Source organism: Micropterus dolomieu, linkage group LG06 (genome assembly GCF_021292245.1).
Source record: "Micropterus dolomieu isolate WLL.071019.BEF.003 ecotype Adirondacks linkage group LG06, ASM2129224v1, whole genome shotgun sequence".
Classification (NCBI taxonomy): Eukaryota; Metazoa; Chordata; class Actinopteri; order Centrarchiformes; family Centrarchidae; genus Micropterus; species Micropterus dolomieu.
Genome location: NC_060155.1, coordinates 16080618 through 16098719, shown reverse-complemented (window position 1 = coordinate 16098719; position 18102 = coordinate 16080618). Strand labels below are relative to the sequence as shown.

General features: G+C 40.8%; 1 protein-coding gene across 3 annotated transcripts in view; it reads right to left on the bottom strand.

The window, feature by feature from the left end:
- The window catches only part of gpc5c (glypican 5c), a 110161-nt gene that overhangs the window by 63285 nt on the left and 28774 nt on the right, over positions 1-18102 (bottom strand). Inside the window, exons 4-7 of one of the 3 annotated variants that reach the window (XM_046052316.1) lie at positions 4425-4588; positions 3199-3255; positions 2412-2534; positions 1088-1397 (exon numbers count right to left, since the gene is read on the bottom strand). In XM_046052316.1, coding sequence (XP_045908272.1) covers positions 1229-1397; positions 2412-2534; positions 3199-3255; positions 4425-4588 — 513 coding nt within the window. In that variant the 3' untranslated portion in view covers positions 1088-1228. Of the gene's footprint in view, positions 1-1087; positions 1398-2411; positions 2535-3198; positions 3256-4424; positions 4589-18102 lie in introns of those variants that run through there. The other 2 variants (XM_046052313.1, XM_046052315.1) reach the window with 2 other exon arrangements.

Below are 18102 nucleotides of genomic sequence, written 5' to 3'. Positions count from 1 at the left end.
CTTCTCATATTTTCTCATCTTTGCCTCTCACTATCTACCTTTCTCTCATCTCCTGTTCTCATGCAACTTTCCCAGGCATGGTGCGGGCAGTGGCAGTAGCAGTCGCAGTGATGTCCAAGTCTTTCCCATGCAGCCTCATAGGAGGGTCTTTGTTCAGCTCAAGGCTTTGGGGGTCCCCACGGCAGGGCTCTGCCCCACTCCACTGACTCCACAATGGGTCTTTATGCTGCCAAGCCCCCCCCACCCCGCATCACTCCATCATGATTCCCTCATCAGGGGCACAGGGAGGCACAGGGGGCACCGCAGCACCAAAACGTCAACCCTTTTCATGCCCTGCCCTGTCCCTCTCTCTCTAATACATGCCAACAGAGTCAGATACAGTGAGGGAGGTTTGCTGAATAGCCACAGGCCAATCTGGGCAGTTTATGAGTTGTGCCAAATGTTTCAGTAGGGTACTGTTTTCTTATCCAACCCTTGACACCACAAGCAAAGACCTGGCTCTCACCAGGGAGTGTGTGATAACACACCGTTACAACCCATTAGCACTGAAAAACCAGCGCCCTTGGTAGTAAAAGTCACACACACTTGCTTAGACACAGACAGAGTAAAGAAATAAAGAACTGACTTTAAATAGAGACAAAGAAGCCGTATCTTGTCAAGAGTAGATATTTCTTGTGTTGGAGGTGCTGAACGATTGCTCCTCCCTGTGTTTACTCCCTCATATGCTCCTGATCATGGACCTTGCACACACACATTGGCTGAGAATGTGACACACTGTCACAGGCCTTGATGAATGGGTGGTCTGCTCAATATGTCTAAGCCATTGGCAGAACCTCTGCCGCTGGGAAGGGTAGGAGAGTACTAGTCAGCAGATGAGAATGAGAGAAGAGATGAAAAGAGATCCAAACTAAAACAACAATGATATTTTGAAAGCTAACTATTTATAAGCAAATTAAAGGCTAACTTGTTCATGAAAATCTCTAACAAAATGCTTTTGCCATCTACTGGGACTAATAAAAATGTATTTTCGGAATCCGAGACATCTGTTCATGTGCCTAATGTCTTCCTATGTAGTTATGTAAAGCCTAATGCGTGGCTTAATCCAGCAAAACGGACAAGGGCCAAATGATATGACACACACTCAGGGTGGATCGTGGGGAAAAGACATCCCAGGATCTCTGTTTTCCTCTGTTGATGCCAATATTGGCAGTGACAAGAGTTGAGGTTGCTATGGTAATGGGAGCCAGTTTAGGGCCACCACAGCAGAAGGAGAGCATAACCTTGTCATAATTGTGGACTGAGTTTCTAGAGCATTTAAGAAACAGATCCAGCAGGGGGAATCAGTTGCAGACTCGCACTGGCTCAGTAATCTGCAGCAATTCTCTGTTCTTCTCATGCTGACAGAGAGAGAGCACATAACCGCACACACACACACACACACACACACACACACACACACACACAGCAAGTACTTCAGTCTTTGAGAGATGCACCCAAAACCATAAGCAGAAAAAGGGTTCCAGGGACACACCTATAAATCAGTACAAAATAAAAACGTCATAAATATAAGAAAGAAACAGAATGCAGTAAAGAAAGAGAGAGAGGCACAGATAACAAATCATTAACTGACTCTAATACAAAGGAGAGGGGAGCCTAGCAACTATTTGTTCTGCCTGCATTCACTCAATGTTGAGATGGATTTAATAACTTCCTTATTTTCACATTGATTAACAACAGCCAGCCACACTGACTCACAGACTGATATGATCCTACACCAGCAGACGAACAAATGCACAGAGGGTTAGTTAATTTTTCTCAAATCTGAATGTATTCAAAACTCATGCTTCTCAAAGCAAAGTGTTAGAGTTATTAAAGGTGAAACTAAATTACATGTTTGAAAAAAAAAATGCACACAAGCCAGCTTCTACTGCCGTGCCATCTGGAGAAAATGAAAGTTCTCATCTCCAAACTCCAGTGCTGCAGAAACACATGTTTATGCAACAACTGGTCATGGCAAAGTGGTGTAACAAGATACAAAACGTTGCCTAATCACAAGGAACAAACAGCTCTCACAGCAGTACAAGTCTAAATATAAATCAATTTTCACTGCTCTTCCTAAATCTGAAAAGAACAATGGATTTTGGTGCATACAAGTCAATAAGGGGTCAGCAGAAGGGCATAATAGTGAAAGTCTTACTTATTTTCAGTTCAAAAACCCAAAGTAACAATCTAGTTGTGTTCAACAAAACAAAATATCAGATTTGCAGGAACGTCTGGTTTGTTTGTTTTTTAACAAAAAGTAACATCATGTAATGTAATTATCCAGGAGGAATGAATGTCTCATCTATCAAGTCTTTACTTTCCACAATCTCAAGCCGTTTTAAAGCTTATAATGTATAGTTAACCCTTACCTCTCCACCACATCATCTCCGCTCCAGCACGTGGAGTCATCCACTACATTCTCCCCTTCGCACAGCATCTCTGGCAACGCTGCAAAGAAAGACTTGTAGCGCTGCAGGTACATTAAGAACTCCCTAAGAAAAAAAGCAGACACAGAGTAATTTTTATACATACAGCATATCTTTCTGACTCACTAGCCATGTTAGAAAACATACAGTTGTAATGCATTGTGAAATTGTGGCAACATTCCTGGTGTGGTTGGTGAACACTCTTTCTCAACTATTTGGTACCATACCACCAACAGTATCTCCATTCCATTCAACAATACATGTATGTGATGAATGAATATGATGATATTGACAGTAGGAGAAAATAACTGGCTTTGAATGTGACCATTTCTTTAAGTCAGCGCATTTCTCAATTATGCGGCAATGTGCTTGCTTCACCGGATCTTCTAACACATGTCATCAATATAGACGCTGTCATCTCGAGCAAAACAGTGGCATAATATTTTGATCGGACACACGTTGTTGCCACCCATGAGGCAGAGCAAAAAAAGCGGGGGTAATTAGAGGTTGAGTGCTGAGTCGGTTGGTGTCAGGAATCGCTGTTCAAGAACAACAGACAATATGAAGGGTTTTGTAAAATAAAAATAAAATGCCTCAGTCACTCAAAAGACAAACCTAATTAACTGCAAATTAAACGTCACAGGTATCTTGACTAGTCACAAAATGAGCTCACTGCTGATTAAAGTGTGTGAGAGATTGAGAGGAATAAGACCCCTGGGTTCATGCTTACCTAGAGAGCGTTCTCAGATTATGTTTATTGTTCTTGGAGGGTTTCAGGGGCAACGAGCTGGGAATGATGGGAGTTGGTGTCCAGGGGATATTGTTGCAAGCAAGGAGGATGCAGGGATGTGAGGAATAGGGGGGGGTGAGAGAAAGAAAAAGAAACAGAAACAAAAGGATGACAAGACAAGACACGTGGGGAGGAGGGAGAAAAGACAGTCAGTTGACCCTGAAAGAGAGTGATTATTCATGCACATGCAGAGACTGGCCACACCACACATAAATGAATAACCCTTTCTCCCCACACCACACCAGCAAACAGATACTGATATGTAATGTATATGTTAAGTCGGAAAACAAACACACAAGCAAACATCTCCACGTGTGCAAATAGTTAAATATTCACAGGACAACCAAGTTCTGCTGAGCTACTTGATTCATATTTTTTTCCATTAAAACAAAACATAAATGTTGCTTTACTCTATCATGTTTCATATTTTTGTGTTATAGACTACTCTCCCTTTACTGCAGCGGGTGCTGCCATGTCTCTGAAGTGGTCAGCGCTCACATGTGCTCTGGTCAGGGTTGGCAGAAGGCAGGGAGCTGGATTGTGCTGCCATGAATGGCGGTGGTAGTGCCAGGCCAGACCTGTCAGCTAGGCTGGCATCAGTGCAGTGATTCATGGTTTGGGACGAGGTCAGGCAGGCAACGCTGCAAGTGTATGTCTGTGTGTGTGCGCGTTTCTGTGTGTGGTGCTATTTAAGCTGAGGCCGGCTGGTGTGCAGAGTTGGTGGTATGGCCGTCTGGGTAAACAGGAAATTGTTGGTCAGTCAAGATTAATCTTAACCACACTCCCCCTCTCCTGGCATCACTGCCAGCTGCTGTGGGCATGGGATGGCTGCCTCAGAGGCCAGGTGGAGGGCATGGACTTCAGTGCCAGGCTCTAAATTTACTATGTGTGTGTGTGTGTGTGTGTGTGTGGGTGTGGGTGTGTGTTGTGTCCAACTAACCATTTGAAGAAAGAGAGAAGTGATGGTAGCTGTGAACATACACTGACCAACCCCTCAGACTATGTCATGCACACCTGAGGAGTGTTCCTTTAATTCAAATTTACTTTACATTTTATTGACCTGATATAACAGTACACTAATTGAATTGAGCAAAAAAAGCTGAAGCTGCAGCTTTGTTTTGGATTTACAAAAGGCAGTAGTAAACTTCACAGTACAGCAGTCTTACCTCTTCAAGTGAGCTAACTGTCCCAGCCACTGCTCTGGTAGAGGTTGGGAGGGGACAGCAGATGGAAGAGCAGAAGATGGGGTTAAGGTAAAGGCTGTGACCTCTGGGCTAGTTGGCTGCATGCCTGTAGGTTCCCCAGTAGACAGGCCACACACCTTGTCCACCTGTGGGGATGATAGAGCAAACACACACACACACACACACACACATACCTGTTAAGCTAGGAAAACATATACAAGCATGGGTGGACCTGCAGGGTGACTTCCATAAACCTCCAATTGACACCTGCACAGTTGAAAGCACATACACGCAAATAAGTCATTCAAAGTCACTTTTCATCACAGTGATGCTATCCATTTCAAATGAGGAATGCCTACATTATGATTGAATGATTACTGGGTGAGGAGAGGTAAAAAGAATTATGGAACAGAGAACTTCAGAGTAACGGACAACATGGGAAAACGGTGGGCGTGAAGTGAGGGATGTGATGACAGAAAATGGTGCGATGAGTGAGTTATTGCCAGGAGGGCTGACAGTAAATGTAGAACATTCCACTACCTCATGGCGTTGAATGCAGGTGTGCATAGTATCTCCAGTGGGCTATTAAAGCCAAGCAGTGGAGAGGAGGAGACAGCGGGGTCACAAGAATAAAAGGGGTGTGTGCTACAAGCCAGGACGTAAAATCAATGACATCTCATTGGCTTAAAAGCCTCTGGCCAGTGTTATTATGTGGTCCTCAATTAGCTAAAGAGACAGAGTGTAATGGATCTTGCATGCTGGACTGAGTAACTCCTTATAGTGATCAATGTATATACACTGCTTTGTCTAGAGGGATGAGTCATTCTACTATGTAAGGGCATCATACAGCTCTACTTGTTCTTCACTGGTTTAGAAAAGGGAGACTTACAGTAAGAAGCAGCGTTTGACTTCATTGAGGGAAGGTTACTCATTCTTGATGTTTCCCTGCACTCAGTAAAGCAAACATAGTCTTTTCCCAGAAGAGATGATCATATTGCTTCCTTGTCTGAGAACACTCTTTTATCATTTTATTCACTGTTTGGAATTAAGGCTGAATGACTTTTATTTTTGAAAGCTCGCAATTTTCATGTGTACACAGCGGGGAGTTTTGACAACTAGCACACCCAGAGTACAGTGAGTTACAATTCAAAAAAGGATCAGAAATTGGTCGAGCTTCATATAACTGATGCAGCGATACTAATCCTGCGGTTCTGCTCCGGACGTCGCTGCTTGTAAAAACATCTAAGCAATTGCACAAACTTTTCTCATCTTGTTAGACACAGTGCCCCAGAAATGCAAGTATTTAGGGTGGCCTGTGAGGGGTCCAAAACAATGGAATGCACAAACAAATACATAAACTTCACTTGGGAGGGAACTATCAAGCATCTGTGTTTAAATGGTTGGTTGAAGGGGTGTGTCCAAATGCTGGGGAGAGTTTGGATAAGTAAGTCTGGAAGCAGCTGAAATATGTGTCAATGTTCACAAAATGTGTCTCGCCAGCTTGCTAAAAATACGTCATCTCATGTGCCTTATAAATGGAGTTTAATTTGAAGTTGTCACATAACAGCTAGCTTTAGCAGTGGGATTGTTAGTGGCTCAGGAATCCAAGAGATGCTTTCTAACAGCAAAACTAACTACCTGAACATTTCACTTCACTCTGGCCTTCCTCTCCCACTTTAGCTTTACTACATTCTGGTCTTAAATCCTCTCTCTTAAAGCAGACGTTGGGCACGGGGAAGGTTGTTTTATTGCATTAACCTTAACTCCCCGTAGACCAATAAAACATGCTCACATGTGGTAGAGCGGCTAACAGCCACACATGCGCATAGCGTGCAGCATACATATGCAAACATGCCACACACACACACACACACTCACACACACACACATTACATTGTGGAGGTGAGAAAAGATAGAACATCGCAACTGTTGTCTTTTCAACACACTAAGCCAAATGCTCTTTGCATGTGCTGCAATGCTTCTGTGGACAATTATTGTTTTCATTTTAATGTCATCTCCACATGGTGTGTTCATATTAGAACACTTATAAATTTCAAACCTTTAAAATGGACTGTTTTGTTAAAGTTAAAGCAGTAAAGTTATAAATGCTAAGGCTGATTCATTTTACCATGCAAACTTGCTTAAACCTGTTTTACTACTTACTACTACTTAGCCAATATGAAAGATGTGCTTAAATTGCACCGTATGCTGCTTCCTTATTTAGCAAAAATACATTTCTGGTAAATACATTCCAAGGATTCAAAACAAATATTTCAAACATTGTACAGTTCCATGACATCATGTCCAGACACAGTGTTTTGGAGGTCTACAGTACAGTGTGTGCAAAAGAGGGAGAGTGCGTTTTTGTATGAAAGTGGTGAAGCTGGCAGGCTGTGCAAGGGACAGGTGTGCAAAGGGCTGAGATGAAACTGAGACAAGTCAGTAACAATAGTTACTGTTTATTGTTATGGAAATAGTGTGTTTATAATGTCTTTTCTACTGACGAGCAGCCTCCCAAAAGGTCAATATAAAGTTTTAAATACATTTCATGAACCCAAAGATAAATTTAAATTAGCACATGAAAAACAACCAAAAAGAGCTCAGGTTATCACTTCGCTGCAGTGGTGATAAATGGAGGATTAAGACAGGATCTAATCCAGTCATTGGGAACTTTTCAAAGAGGCAGACTAAAGTTTTAAATCCAGTGCCATTTCTCACCTGCCTTTGTATAACACTTAGCTATTCTCCAAGACAAAAATGTAAACATCAAGAGGAGTTCACTCACAGTTCTGTTTGCATTACTCCGTTATTTTTACAACCAAACCACAGAGAAGAGGTTCAAAAATGCACAACTTTTGAGGAGGCCAGAAGAGATTGGAGAAAGGTCCGCATTTCAAAAGAAAACCCTGACCAAAGCATTCTTATGTTTAACTAAGCATACAAAAGTGTAAACAGTACACAAAGTCATTATAGGGAAAACAAACAGTATCCTCGTTATGGATCCGCCTGAGAAAAGGAGACATGCTCTTATAAGTTGGATCTTATGACCACATAATCCTGAGGGCCAATCAGACGAGTGGTTGAATAAATGACATGGGCTAAAACATGGCCATAAATCAAATTTCCTGACCTGATGATGGTGTGAGAATGAAAATCCCATTTGGGTATAGCATGAGTACTTGGTTTTGTATGTGTGTGTGTGTGTGTGTGTGTGAACACCATTTTATCTTTGTTATACCTTCACAAATTCAGTTATTTTGTGGAGCATTCCTTATATGATTGCTGTAGGACAGAGACTAATGGAGGGAGCAGATTGGTGGGATGCATTTTGTCCACATGGGGAGACTTTAGGGAAATACAAATTTAGATTTAGATTTCTACTGCTGAAGGCAGGATGGATCAGTATTTTTTTAACTACGTACTTTATTTTAACCGTAAAAAAGTTTGTACCAGGATCTGTTTAACTCAAAATTGATGTGTGTGTATGTGTGTGTGTCATCATCCTGAAGCAAGGGAGTGTAATCTGAGCACAGCAAGGGCCATCCCGCCTCTAGGGGAGTATTGGTTTACAGATAGCAGCGGTGGTCTTGTCTTCCGAGTTTATTTATCAAGGGATTACCCTGTAAAGCCAAGGGAACTTTCTCAGCCTCCTCTCACCCCAAGTGCATTGCATTGTGGGATGAAGTGGGCTTGTTTGGTCAGAGAAGTATACCCCCCCCCCCCCCCTCTCTCTCTCTGCTTTTCCATAGTTTATGTCATAAACATGCATACACACACACACACACACACAGTCTGATCGCATATTGCTACAGCCTGTTTAACTCTAGGAACAGTACTATAATTGTCAGCTCTGCCAAAGTGAACAACTAAATACACTTTCTAGGAGAGCTCAGAAATGCTTACCATTTGCAATAAAGATACACAGATATTTCCTCTACAGCAGTTGGTCAAGCATACTAAAATTGAAAAAAAAAATAGTCACATACTGAGAGTGTGTTATATTAACTGTCCCTGACCATATCTGAAATGAAATTCAGCTCATAGGACTACTACAAACCACTTGGTCTGTGCCATTAGTTGTACTATTGTATTCGCAGGAACTCACTTCAAGCTTCATTGCACTGTCTCAATGGTGTACATTTGTGCAAGTGTGCAAGCATATGTGCACATATGTAAATTTTTGACTTCACTCTGGCAAGAAGTTCAAAACTGCAAATTGTGTCTGTTGCTATTCATGTCCCTGCAAATAGCTCTTGCAACTGCTGCTTACATCCATTATCCAAACCACAGTCACTGTCATCTCAAGATATTTTTTGACATTCTTTACTCATAACCATAAAATATTCACTAACCAGTAAAAATTAGGAAATAAGATCACATATACCTGTAAATGACAGTGAAACATACTGCTCTCAAAGACAGAAATCAAAAGTGGCAACAGTGATCTCCTTCTCTTTGGGTTTAGATACATGATGCCATGTTTGAAATGGAAATTTCATTCAATATGAATGTTTCAGTGAGAGTTATGTACAGTAACCAACTACCAGAATGAATAAAAACAAGTGACTGAGAGCAAACGCAATTAGCTTTATTTGGTTTTTACTTCACTGCGGTTACTAACTAAAGAAGAAACAAAAAATCTGATCAGCAGCCAAGTAGCAGGAACGCAAAGAGAACACCAGGCCACTGGTTCACATCCTGGTGGGCTCTCTATTCCACTGCACAGGAAGATCCTTCTTACTTTGGCAACATGGTTGTTTATGATGTTTTCTCCAAAGAAAACCCAAGGCATCAATTTTATTTCAAATGACTGGAGTTTTGCCTTCGAGCATTATGATAATTGTGTTTAAACAAGTAACAATTTCCATCTAATTGCAACACATATGAAAACAGAAACTGCTACTTGTGCAGCAGAAGGGTTTCCATCTCTATTTTCTAGTGCATTTTCCATCAAGTTAAAATAAGAAAAATCATCAACAATCTTAGACCTACTGTTTCAGGCACAATTAACTCTATAAAGGTAGTCTTTTGTTTTTGTACCATCCAAATGACCAAAAAAAAGGATACTATGCTTAACAGTTTGTTATCACAATATACTGCCATCAAATAATCAAATATAATATATCCAGCCAAATAAAAAACAATTTCCCCATTATTTACACATTAAGGTGACTACTTGAATTTTGCAGGAATAGCAGTGTTGAGGTGAAGGCCTTGCAGTTAAGGAAGCAAGTTTGAGACTGGAAAGTTGCCAGTTCAAACCCTGAACCATCTGGGGAAATCTGGTGGGGGGGTGGAATAAAGAAGTCTCTCTCCTCATTCAACAACACTGTTAAACTTTGTTTAACATTAAACCACACAAAGAGACAGATGTAGGCTTTAAGGTGTTGAGTTTAACCAGTTTGGCCTTACACAGCGATCAACCCAGGATTAGGACAGCAACATTATAGATAATAGATACAAAAGTAATTGTAGCGTCTACTCTAAAAAAACAACATGCCCGGGTCTCCAAAGATGATCTGGGTCAGGGTGGAGTTGGCAGAGATTCTATCAATTGCTAATTATCTATAATAGGAGAGTTACACTGTAACTGAGCAGGTTATTTACTTACTGTAAATAAGAATACATCAATTAAAAAATGCACATGTCTGAGGATGAGCTGGTTAAGACTTACAATCAATTTCATTAATGATGGACAGGTAGAGTTCTCTGTGATTAGACTTGTTGATCATAGTGAACTAGCTAGTTTTGAGTGACAGACAGAAAGCAGAATTTATGTGACTCAAGAATAGTACAAAAGGAAATAGGTGACGACACCGGACAATTTTTTCATGCACTCATGCAATTTAAGAACAATGTTACAGCAGATAAATGCCTACATCAATCACAGAACGTCTCTCCAGGGGGCATAGGTCTTACCTCTTATTAATCTTATAGAGAGAATAAAGTCCCTCTCTTTGAGTCTCATTTTACATTTTTTATGAAACTAACTCACTTACAGCTGGGGCAACACTGAAAATCTAGCAAGAGATAGCTAGATTTTGAAAGTATCCAACCAAAAAAATCCCACCCCCTCCCTTCAAGTCTCCCTCCAAAGCCACTCTCCCAAAACACATTTTCATGAGTGTCTGCAGATAGGCAGTTAGGTAGGTAGACAGGCAGGAAGGCCAGCCAATCATTTCATTCGTACTGAATGAAATGATTGGCCATACTTTTTACAGTCCTGCGACAGTCACAGACTTTTTTAAATTTTGTGTCAGACAATTGTTGATTGCTGCAGGGATGTAAAGAGAATTTCAACAAATATAATAAAATATATTGCCTACCCAGCTGCAAATATATTTGTAATATACACAATTGGAAGTAATTCTGACTTAAGTCTGTAAGAGACAAAAAAAGAACACAAAGTTTAGTCAATTGTTATGTCCAGAAATGAGTTTATACATTACATGTTGCACAATGTAACAGATGCCATCACAAATATCTTAAGATGATGGAAATCTTTATCATTAGTAAAGGCTGATGGCACGAGTAGCTTGTGTGATTAAAAGGCCAATAGACTTGTTGATTCGATTGGTAGCTGATGATCTTTATGCTGTAAACAACTTAACATTCTTTTCACGTGTGTTCAGTAACGCTTCTGTTCTTATGGTCAGGAAAGATTAAGAGCTGGTGCACATGACAGCAGGCGGTTATTAAAGAAAAACAGCTTCAAAGACAAATGCGTGTGCGTGTCATATGAACTGTAAAAAGAAAATTCATTATCAATTAATTAATTTCTAAATATAAAAGAAAGCAAACATCATTAGTTTATGGGTGTTTAACATTATGTATGCTGGAGATGATAATGTGTTGTAGCTTTAATCCAAATTCACTTCACCAAAACATTCAGCACACGTATACAACACCCCCTGAACCACTTGTGGGCTAATTGTGACAGCTTTCCACATGGCCTCTCCCAGAAAGTCTTGAGTGAGAGAGTATAGATGATTTACAACATTACTCTCCCCTTCCCTTTCTTTTCTCTCTCTCCCAGCCAATAGTTCATTGCCGTATTTTTAGGTCACTCTTCATTCTTTCTAAATAACTGTGTCTCCATCTTTCTCTTCACTCTGCAGTCTCTGTCAATCAGCCCCTACCCTCCCTCCCGTCTTTTTGTCTCTCTCTTATCCAAATGATGTCAGCGCTAATTAAAGAGAGACTACGTCCCTCATATATCACAGAGAAAAAGTCCTTGAGATTCCAGTCAGTAAAGAGAACATTGAGTTTCTCTCTCCACACTGAGGCTTGTATACCCTGATTAAATCACTCACAGATGATCTAAAAATGAGAGGCTTTTTCCTTGTAAAAATGGGTGTTAACTTTGGAGTTTGTTGACAACATTTGTCCATCTCTGTAAACAAATTTACGAGAATTACAGACACAAAATGTAGCAAGAGGTCTCAGAGGATTCAAGTGGTGTTACACCACAGCGATGGAGGAAACGGCGCAGGAAAAAGAGACAGAGGAAAGTCAAGTGAGTTCATCTCGTCTGTGTCTGCGATATGGTGGAACATGCAAAGAAAATAAGCTTGTGGATAGAAACTTCGAGAGCCCACCTGTCCATTTGAAGCCTTCCAATGAACCAGCGATTACCACTAAAATCATAACACAGATGCAGTAGGTATTCGCGTTCACTTCACAGCAGCAGCTGCATGATATTATAATGCTAGCCAGAGCAAGGTGCTCAAAGGCCAGGCCCGTGAGCACCCAGGCATCAGGTGAGGTTGTTGGGAGTATAAGGACACATAAAGGGTGAAAGAGAGGGAGCGGGAGGAATATAGAGGAGTAAGAAGGACAGCTTACAAAAGGGTAAAAAGGCCACGTTGCCAGGTGTACTGATGCAATGGATTGAGAAACCACAGTGAAAAAGCAGAGAAAGCCCAAAGGTGACCTGTTTTACTGAGAAATTACGTTCTAGTGATATCTACAGTGGTTCACAACATATCAAGCATAGCGTTAGTTCAGGTAGGCAACGAAATCAAGCTCAGCTCACAATGTTGCTGCTTCCTCTACAAGCAGCTTGTTATGCGCCGCCACCCCAGCTCCTCCTTTCATGTCATTCTGTTAGTAATGCCTGCTCTGTTCTGTTCCCTGAGGGGTCTTTACTGCTGCACTCTACCTTTCCATGTATGCACATGGATGGGCAGGGACATACTCTCCCTGCCTTATGGCTTTTCTACGTAGGCCCGTGGGAGGGCAGGGAGGTGTGCTCTCCCTGCCTTATCAGGCAAATATCAGTTTCTTTGAATTTGCAAAGATGCACAATTATTTAGAACCAAATTATCAAAAAAGACTTCATCAGCAATCCCAGAGAAGCGTCTTTTTTTCTGAAAAAGATGCAGTGTGATTTGAAAGAGTTGGTAGTGGACAGAAGCAATATTACAGGATGAGGTGTCCTGATTTACTAGATAACGGACATGGTGGAGGCACAAACTCTGCGTCATGTCACAGCAATTTTCTCTGTCACAAATTAAATGTATTGCCCTAATCATATAAAGGTGCAGTTTGCTCCAGTGACAGACTTTGACCCATATAGTGAAGACCTATGAATAAGAGATTTGTTGCTGATATTATTTATATTATTATATTAGTCATGTAAACGACAGAATCAACATAGTTGTTTGCCCGTCAACCCTCTTTCTTTTTCCTTTCATCTCTCTCTCTGCTGTCATTTCTTGTTCTGTGTGAAACAGTCCATCTGAGTAGGGAAAGCCCCGCCCATCATTTAGTGTCCCATCAACTTATAATCAACTACATATCTGGGTAATTACATGATTTCTGGAATTACATGATTCCACCAATCCAAGTCATGGGTCACAAAAACAAATAATATACTGACGACCACTGCTTTGTGTTCAGATCCAAATTTAATGTCCCAGCAACCAATCATATGGTTGCTGATGGTTGCTGCAACCAATCATATGGTTGCTGAGACAGAAGAAATGCAGGAACTTTGGTTGTCTTTGAGGGCTGCTGCATATTATCAGCAGCAAGGGAGAATGAGAAGGACAGCAAAAGATGTGTGAGGGTGGCTGAGGAGAACAGAGGCTGCACCCACCATCATTAGCTAATGGACTGCAGAGTAAGTCAGTCAGTCAGCTTGAGTGTTAGACGGAGTGCCAAAGGCGCACACAACTTAGAAAGATGGGTTAAGCGTATAGATTGGCCATGGGCGCATTTTGGGTCAGCTACCTTTCTGCTAACAGTCGCACATATTAGATTCAGAAATCATATATAAAGACGTTAGCCTGTATAGCTAATCATTTTATATAAGGTGACCTCCAGAGGTGTTTTCAGCAGTTCATGTCAGAGTATATATCAAAATGTTTAAAAATGTTCTCTGTCTTTCTATTCTTGCCTGCACACTAAGTTATCATTTGTTTTTGTTAACTTAAGTTGTTGTTTATTTGATAGTGACAATGCAATTAATATTGTATTGAAACATAGTAGACATTTTAGCATGTTTTTTTTCAACCTGCACAAAAGTACAAAATCTAAAATGTCAGTTGAATTACACAGTGAAGTAAGTCACACATACTGTAAAAATACATTATATATCATCCCTGTGGTCCAACATCAAAGTGCCCTTCAAAATGTCCATGAATGGTCACAATAGTAACTGGTTAAACATTATTAGCATTCAATAATGTTTTTTGTCAGTAGACCTTAAAATAACTGTGATAAGGACTAGCATGAGCTCTAGTTACATTTTAGCTGTATGTGTAATGATCTTAGTTTGCTTGAATTCATTTGGCAGTGTATGCCATAGACTCTATCTCTTTACAAAAAATAGCTCAAAAGTAGCTAATTATCTGGGGAAAGCTTATTTAAACATAAACAGATGAATTAAGACAATAAACACCACATGCATAAATACTTTATCTATCTGTAAGGGTAAGTAATGTTTTACAGCAATTACAACTTCATCTTTACAGTACTAGCAATGTCCATGTTTTTGTTCAAGTACCACTGTTATCATACAGCATAACATAGCACACAGCAATTTCCTTGTCTTGCATACATTAATTAAATGGGGAACACAAAAACTTTGTTGTGTTAAAGAGGTGGTATTATGCTTGTTGGCTTTTCCCCTCTCCTTTATTGAGTTATATATCTTTTTTGTGCATGTAACAGGTTTGCAAAGTGAAAAAGTCCAGCCCAAAGGGAGTTCCCATCTCCCACAGAAAGCTCTGCTCTGAACCACTTGAAAACAGCTTGTTTGTAGTCCAGCCCTTCACTTCCTTTACTTGTGGCGTCACAATGAAAATGCGTCATAAAGCTTGCCAAGCGGCTAGCGGGGGTCAGGCACGCCCTCAAACCAAGCTAGTCTGAGTGGTGAGTCTGAAATGTTATACCTGTACCTGCTTCCAGGTACATTTTTTCGTATCACCTCACCTCCATCGAGGTTCCAAGCGATGCAGTGAATCGTCACTATTCACTGCATCATCACTGCGTGCGCCAGACAGAGGCCAAGTTTTATATTTTACAGTTTTTGTATGGAATTTCATCACTAAATCCACTTCTGAGAAGTTTTGAGGTGAGAAATCAGCTGTGTAGATTTTGAATATTGACAGTTTTACGAGAAGTGATGGCGGAACAAAAATGTCATACAGACCACTGCAGCAACAACAGCAGAGGAAAACACAACTGGAAGGTTTTCATACCGCTTATCTGTCTTTACATTCTGAGGAATGTTAAAACGTTTTAACTTAAAATAGAGAAAGCTGTGTGAATCGCTGGTGTGTGTGTCGCATTGAACATTACGTTGCGGCAGTTGTGTGTGGCGTCGCAATGACGGCAAGCTACATACTATTTCTGGGTACTACCTTCAGTGGAAAACGAAGCAGTCAAGTCTATCAATTTGCGCTATGGTAGCATTTTTCGGCATTTTTCAGTTGCAGTCTGAAGCGGCTTTGATTTGGATCACACTACCTTGTTTCTTACGACCCGCCCTTCTCTGCTTCTGAGTGGCTAGTAGTCCTTACCTGGGAACTGTGCATGTGCAACTCCCAACAAAGATTTTGTACAAGCAAGATGCATCACTCTGTAGCTCAAGAGTGGAGCGTACAACACATGGGGTGAAAAGAGGAGCTGCAGTAATGTGCAGTATGAGAAAAATATGGTGTATTTTCAAAATTCAACCATGTAAACTTGTTCTGGTACAACCCCTAAATAAGATTTTGAACCTGAAAATGAGCATAATACCACCTCTTTAAGAACTTTGTTAGTGAGAGTTGATGCTAAATTAGAGTGAGCAATATGTTTTTTTGTTTATGTTTGTCTATTCACTAAATTTAATACCTAACCAATAAAGGCAACATTATTATTATCTATAATGCAAAAAAATCCAATATTGCCATAAAACCTCAAAGGCCACAGTATTAACGGTATGACAAAATCTGATCTATACACAGTATCATTTTGCCATTTTGCTGAAACCATGAAAATACAGGGTTGCAGAGAATTGCACAGGGAATGTAAAATAAGAAACTGTGATGACAACCAAGTTTGTTTTCACACCAACGGTATTCCTTTATTTTATTGTGGGATAGAGTAAAAGAAAAAGCGTTTGCCATGTATGCCACTGCAGTCTGTTGAGGTGCCACCGTGGTGAATGGAAACCTTCCATTCATCCCACTGGCCCTTGTTTCCATTATCTAAAGGCCCAGGCTGCTATTATCATTCCTCCATAAGACTGTAATGAGAAGCTGGGGTAAAACCAACAAGCGGATAAGGTAGACCTGCATATAAACTGCTCTAATCTTGACTGGTACTATTTTCTCATAAACAGACTGTAAAGCTCTCAGTGAGTGAGTAAGTAAAGGAGTGAAGTTGTGAGTGAATACATGCTTACATGAATTCTTGCTAAGTCTACTCATCTTCTGCAAGTGCAATATATAAAGTTCATCGCTAGGTCCTATAAGCTATATAATTTTTATGGCCATGTGATTAAACAGCAGTTTTGTGGCCTCTCAAGCACAGTCTGGATGGAGAAACTCTAAAGCCTGGATTCCACCGGGGATGGCTGTGTCACATTGTGGCTGTGAAGCAGAAACTAGAGCTGATTGCAGACATTCTTCAGAAGTGGCTCTTCACTTTACTCAGCCGAGAATACATGGCTAGTCTATTTTTGATGGAAGCCGCGTCAAGCAGCACAGAGCAGATCAAAGTGGGCAGAAAGTCAGACACAGAAACGGTGTAGAGAATACGTCAATTTTCAAAATAAACACTCGACCGACTCGCGATTATATATCAACAATAAATACAATTGAAACAGATCTAAACATCTTAAATATGTAGCCTACTCATGCATTGTAGGAGCACAAAAATCAAGGGAAAATAATCAAATCAACTAAATCTGAGCAAGTCAATAAAAGACAAAAAACGTTTCTGAAACACTCCTTGCGAGGTATGAAGCCGTACAGAGGATGGAATAAAATCACATCACAGATGAGTCATTATTGAGCCGTACCCAGTGGAATTAAGGTGTAAGATGAATTCAACAGGGCAGCATTCAGAACAAGAAAACCTCACAAAAAATTGGAGCTACCATTTCCACTGGGGCCCAATAAGAGTAGCCACTTTTACTGGATATTTTCCAATTCTCTCCTAACTGTGCCTATTCGACATAATCCAGCCCAAGGCTCCCCCAATATCCATAACCATAACCACTTCCCTTTGACCCTCGTTCACGCTCCATCTCAATAAGAGCAGGAATGTGTAAGAACAGAACCTATCCTTCTGCTGCCACACATAACTATCAATGGCTGCCTTTCAGTCTCACGTGCGCTACTAGTATTGTCACAGGGTGGGCCGCACATCTAGGCTCCTTACAGGACTTCTTAAAACCTGATACCTGCACATGCCATGGGGATGTGTGTGCGTATGTACAGTATATGTGTTATGACCCAGGTCCTACCCTATGACGTACTGCAACATATAGTGCAGACTCTGAGAAGTCTGCAGCTCTCTAAGTGAGAGAGAGAGCGACCACAAAATGGTTTTGGGATAACATCCCAGTGTAAAACCACACAGTCACAATAATTCCTTTAATAATAACTCCATATAATATTCTGACTCGGCAAAAAACAAGAGTTACTTCTTTGTGTTTGACTTCACATATACAGCATAACTTAAAATCAACAGAAGGTCAAGCAAGGTACTTTATTTGCTCTGCAGTAAGATAGTAAGGATAATATATAAGAAATTAAGAAAATGGGTGTTTAAAATTGGGTGTTTGTCTGGGAATGGGGTATATAGAGGTGTAGGGGTGAAGGTGGCTATGCTGACACAGTAGTTGTGCACTTGTGACTTAACAGTTTTCCTTGACAGGCCACTGTGGCTTTATAAAAACACACATTTAAAAAGGCCCAGGTTCTAGGTAATACATGGTAATAGAACTGTGTTATTCTGTGTGTAGGTAAGTCTGTGTGTGTCTGCGTGCTTAAGTGAGTCAGTAGACTTAGCTGATCATGTTTGCTCTCTAGCCTGGGTGAATGCCCACGTGAATCAAAGAGAGCGCAGAAAATGGGAGCCACCAGTGTCCGGCTGGGGTCCACCTCCTTTATCAGCAACAATTCTTTTGCCCCCCCCCCCCCCCCCCCCCCCCCCCCCCCCG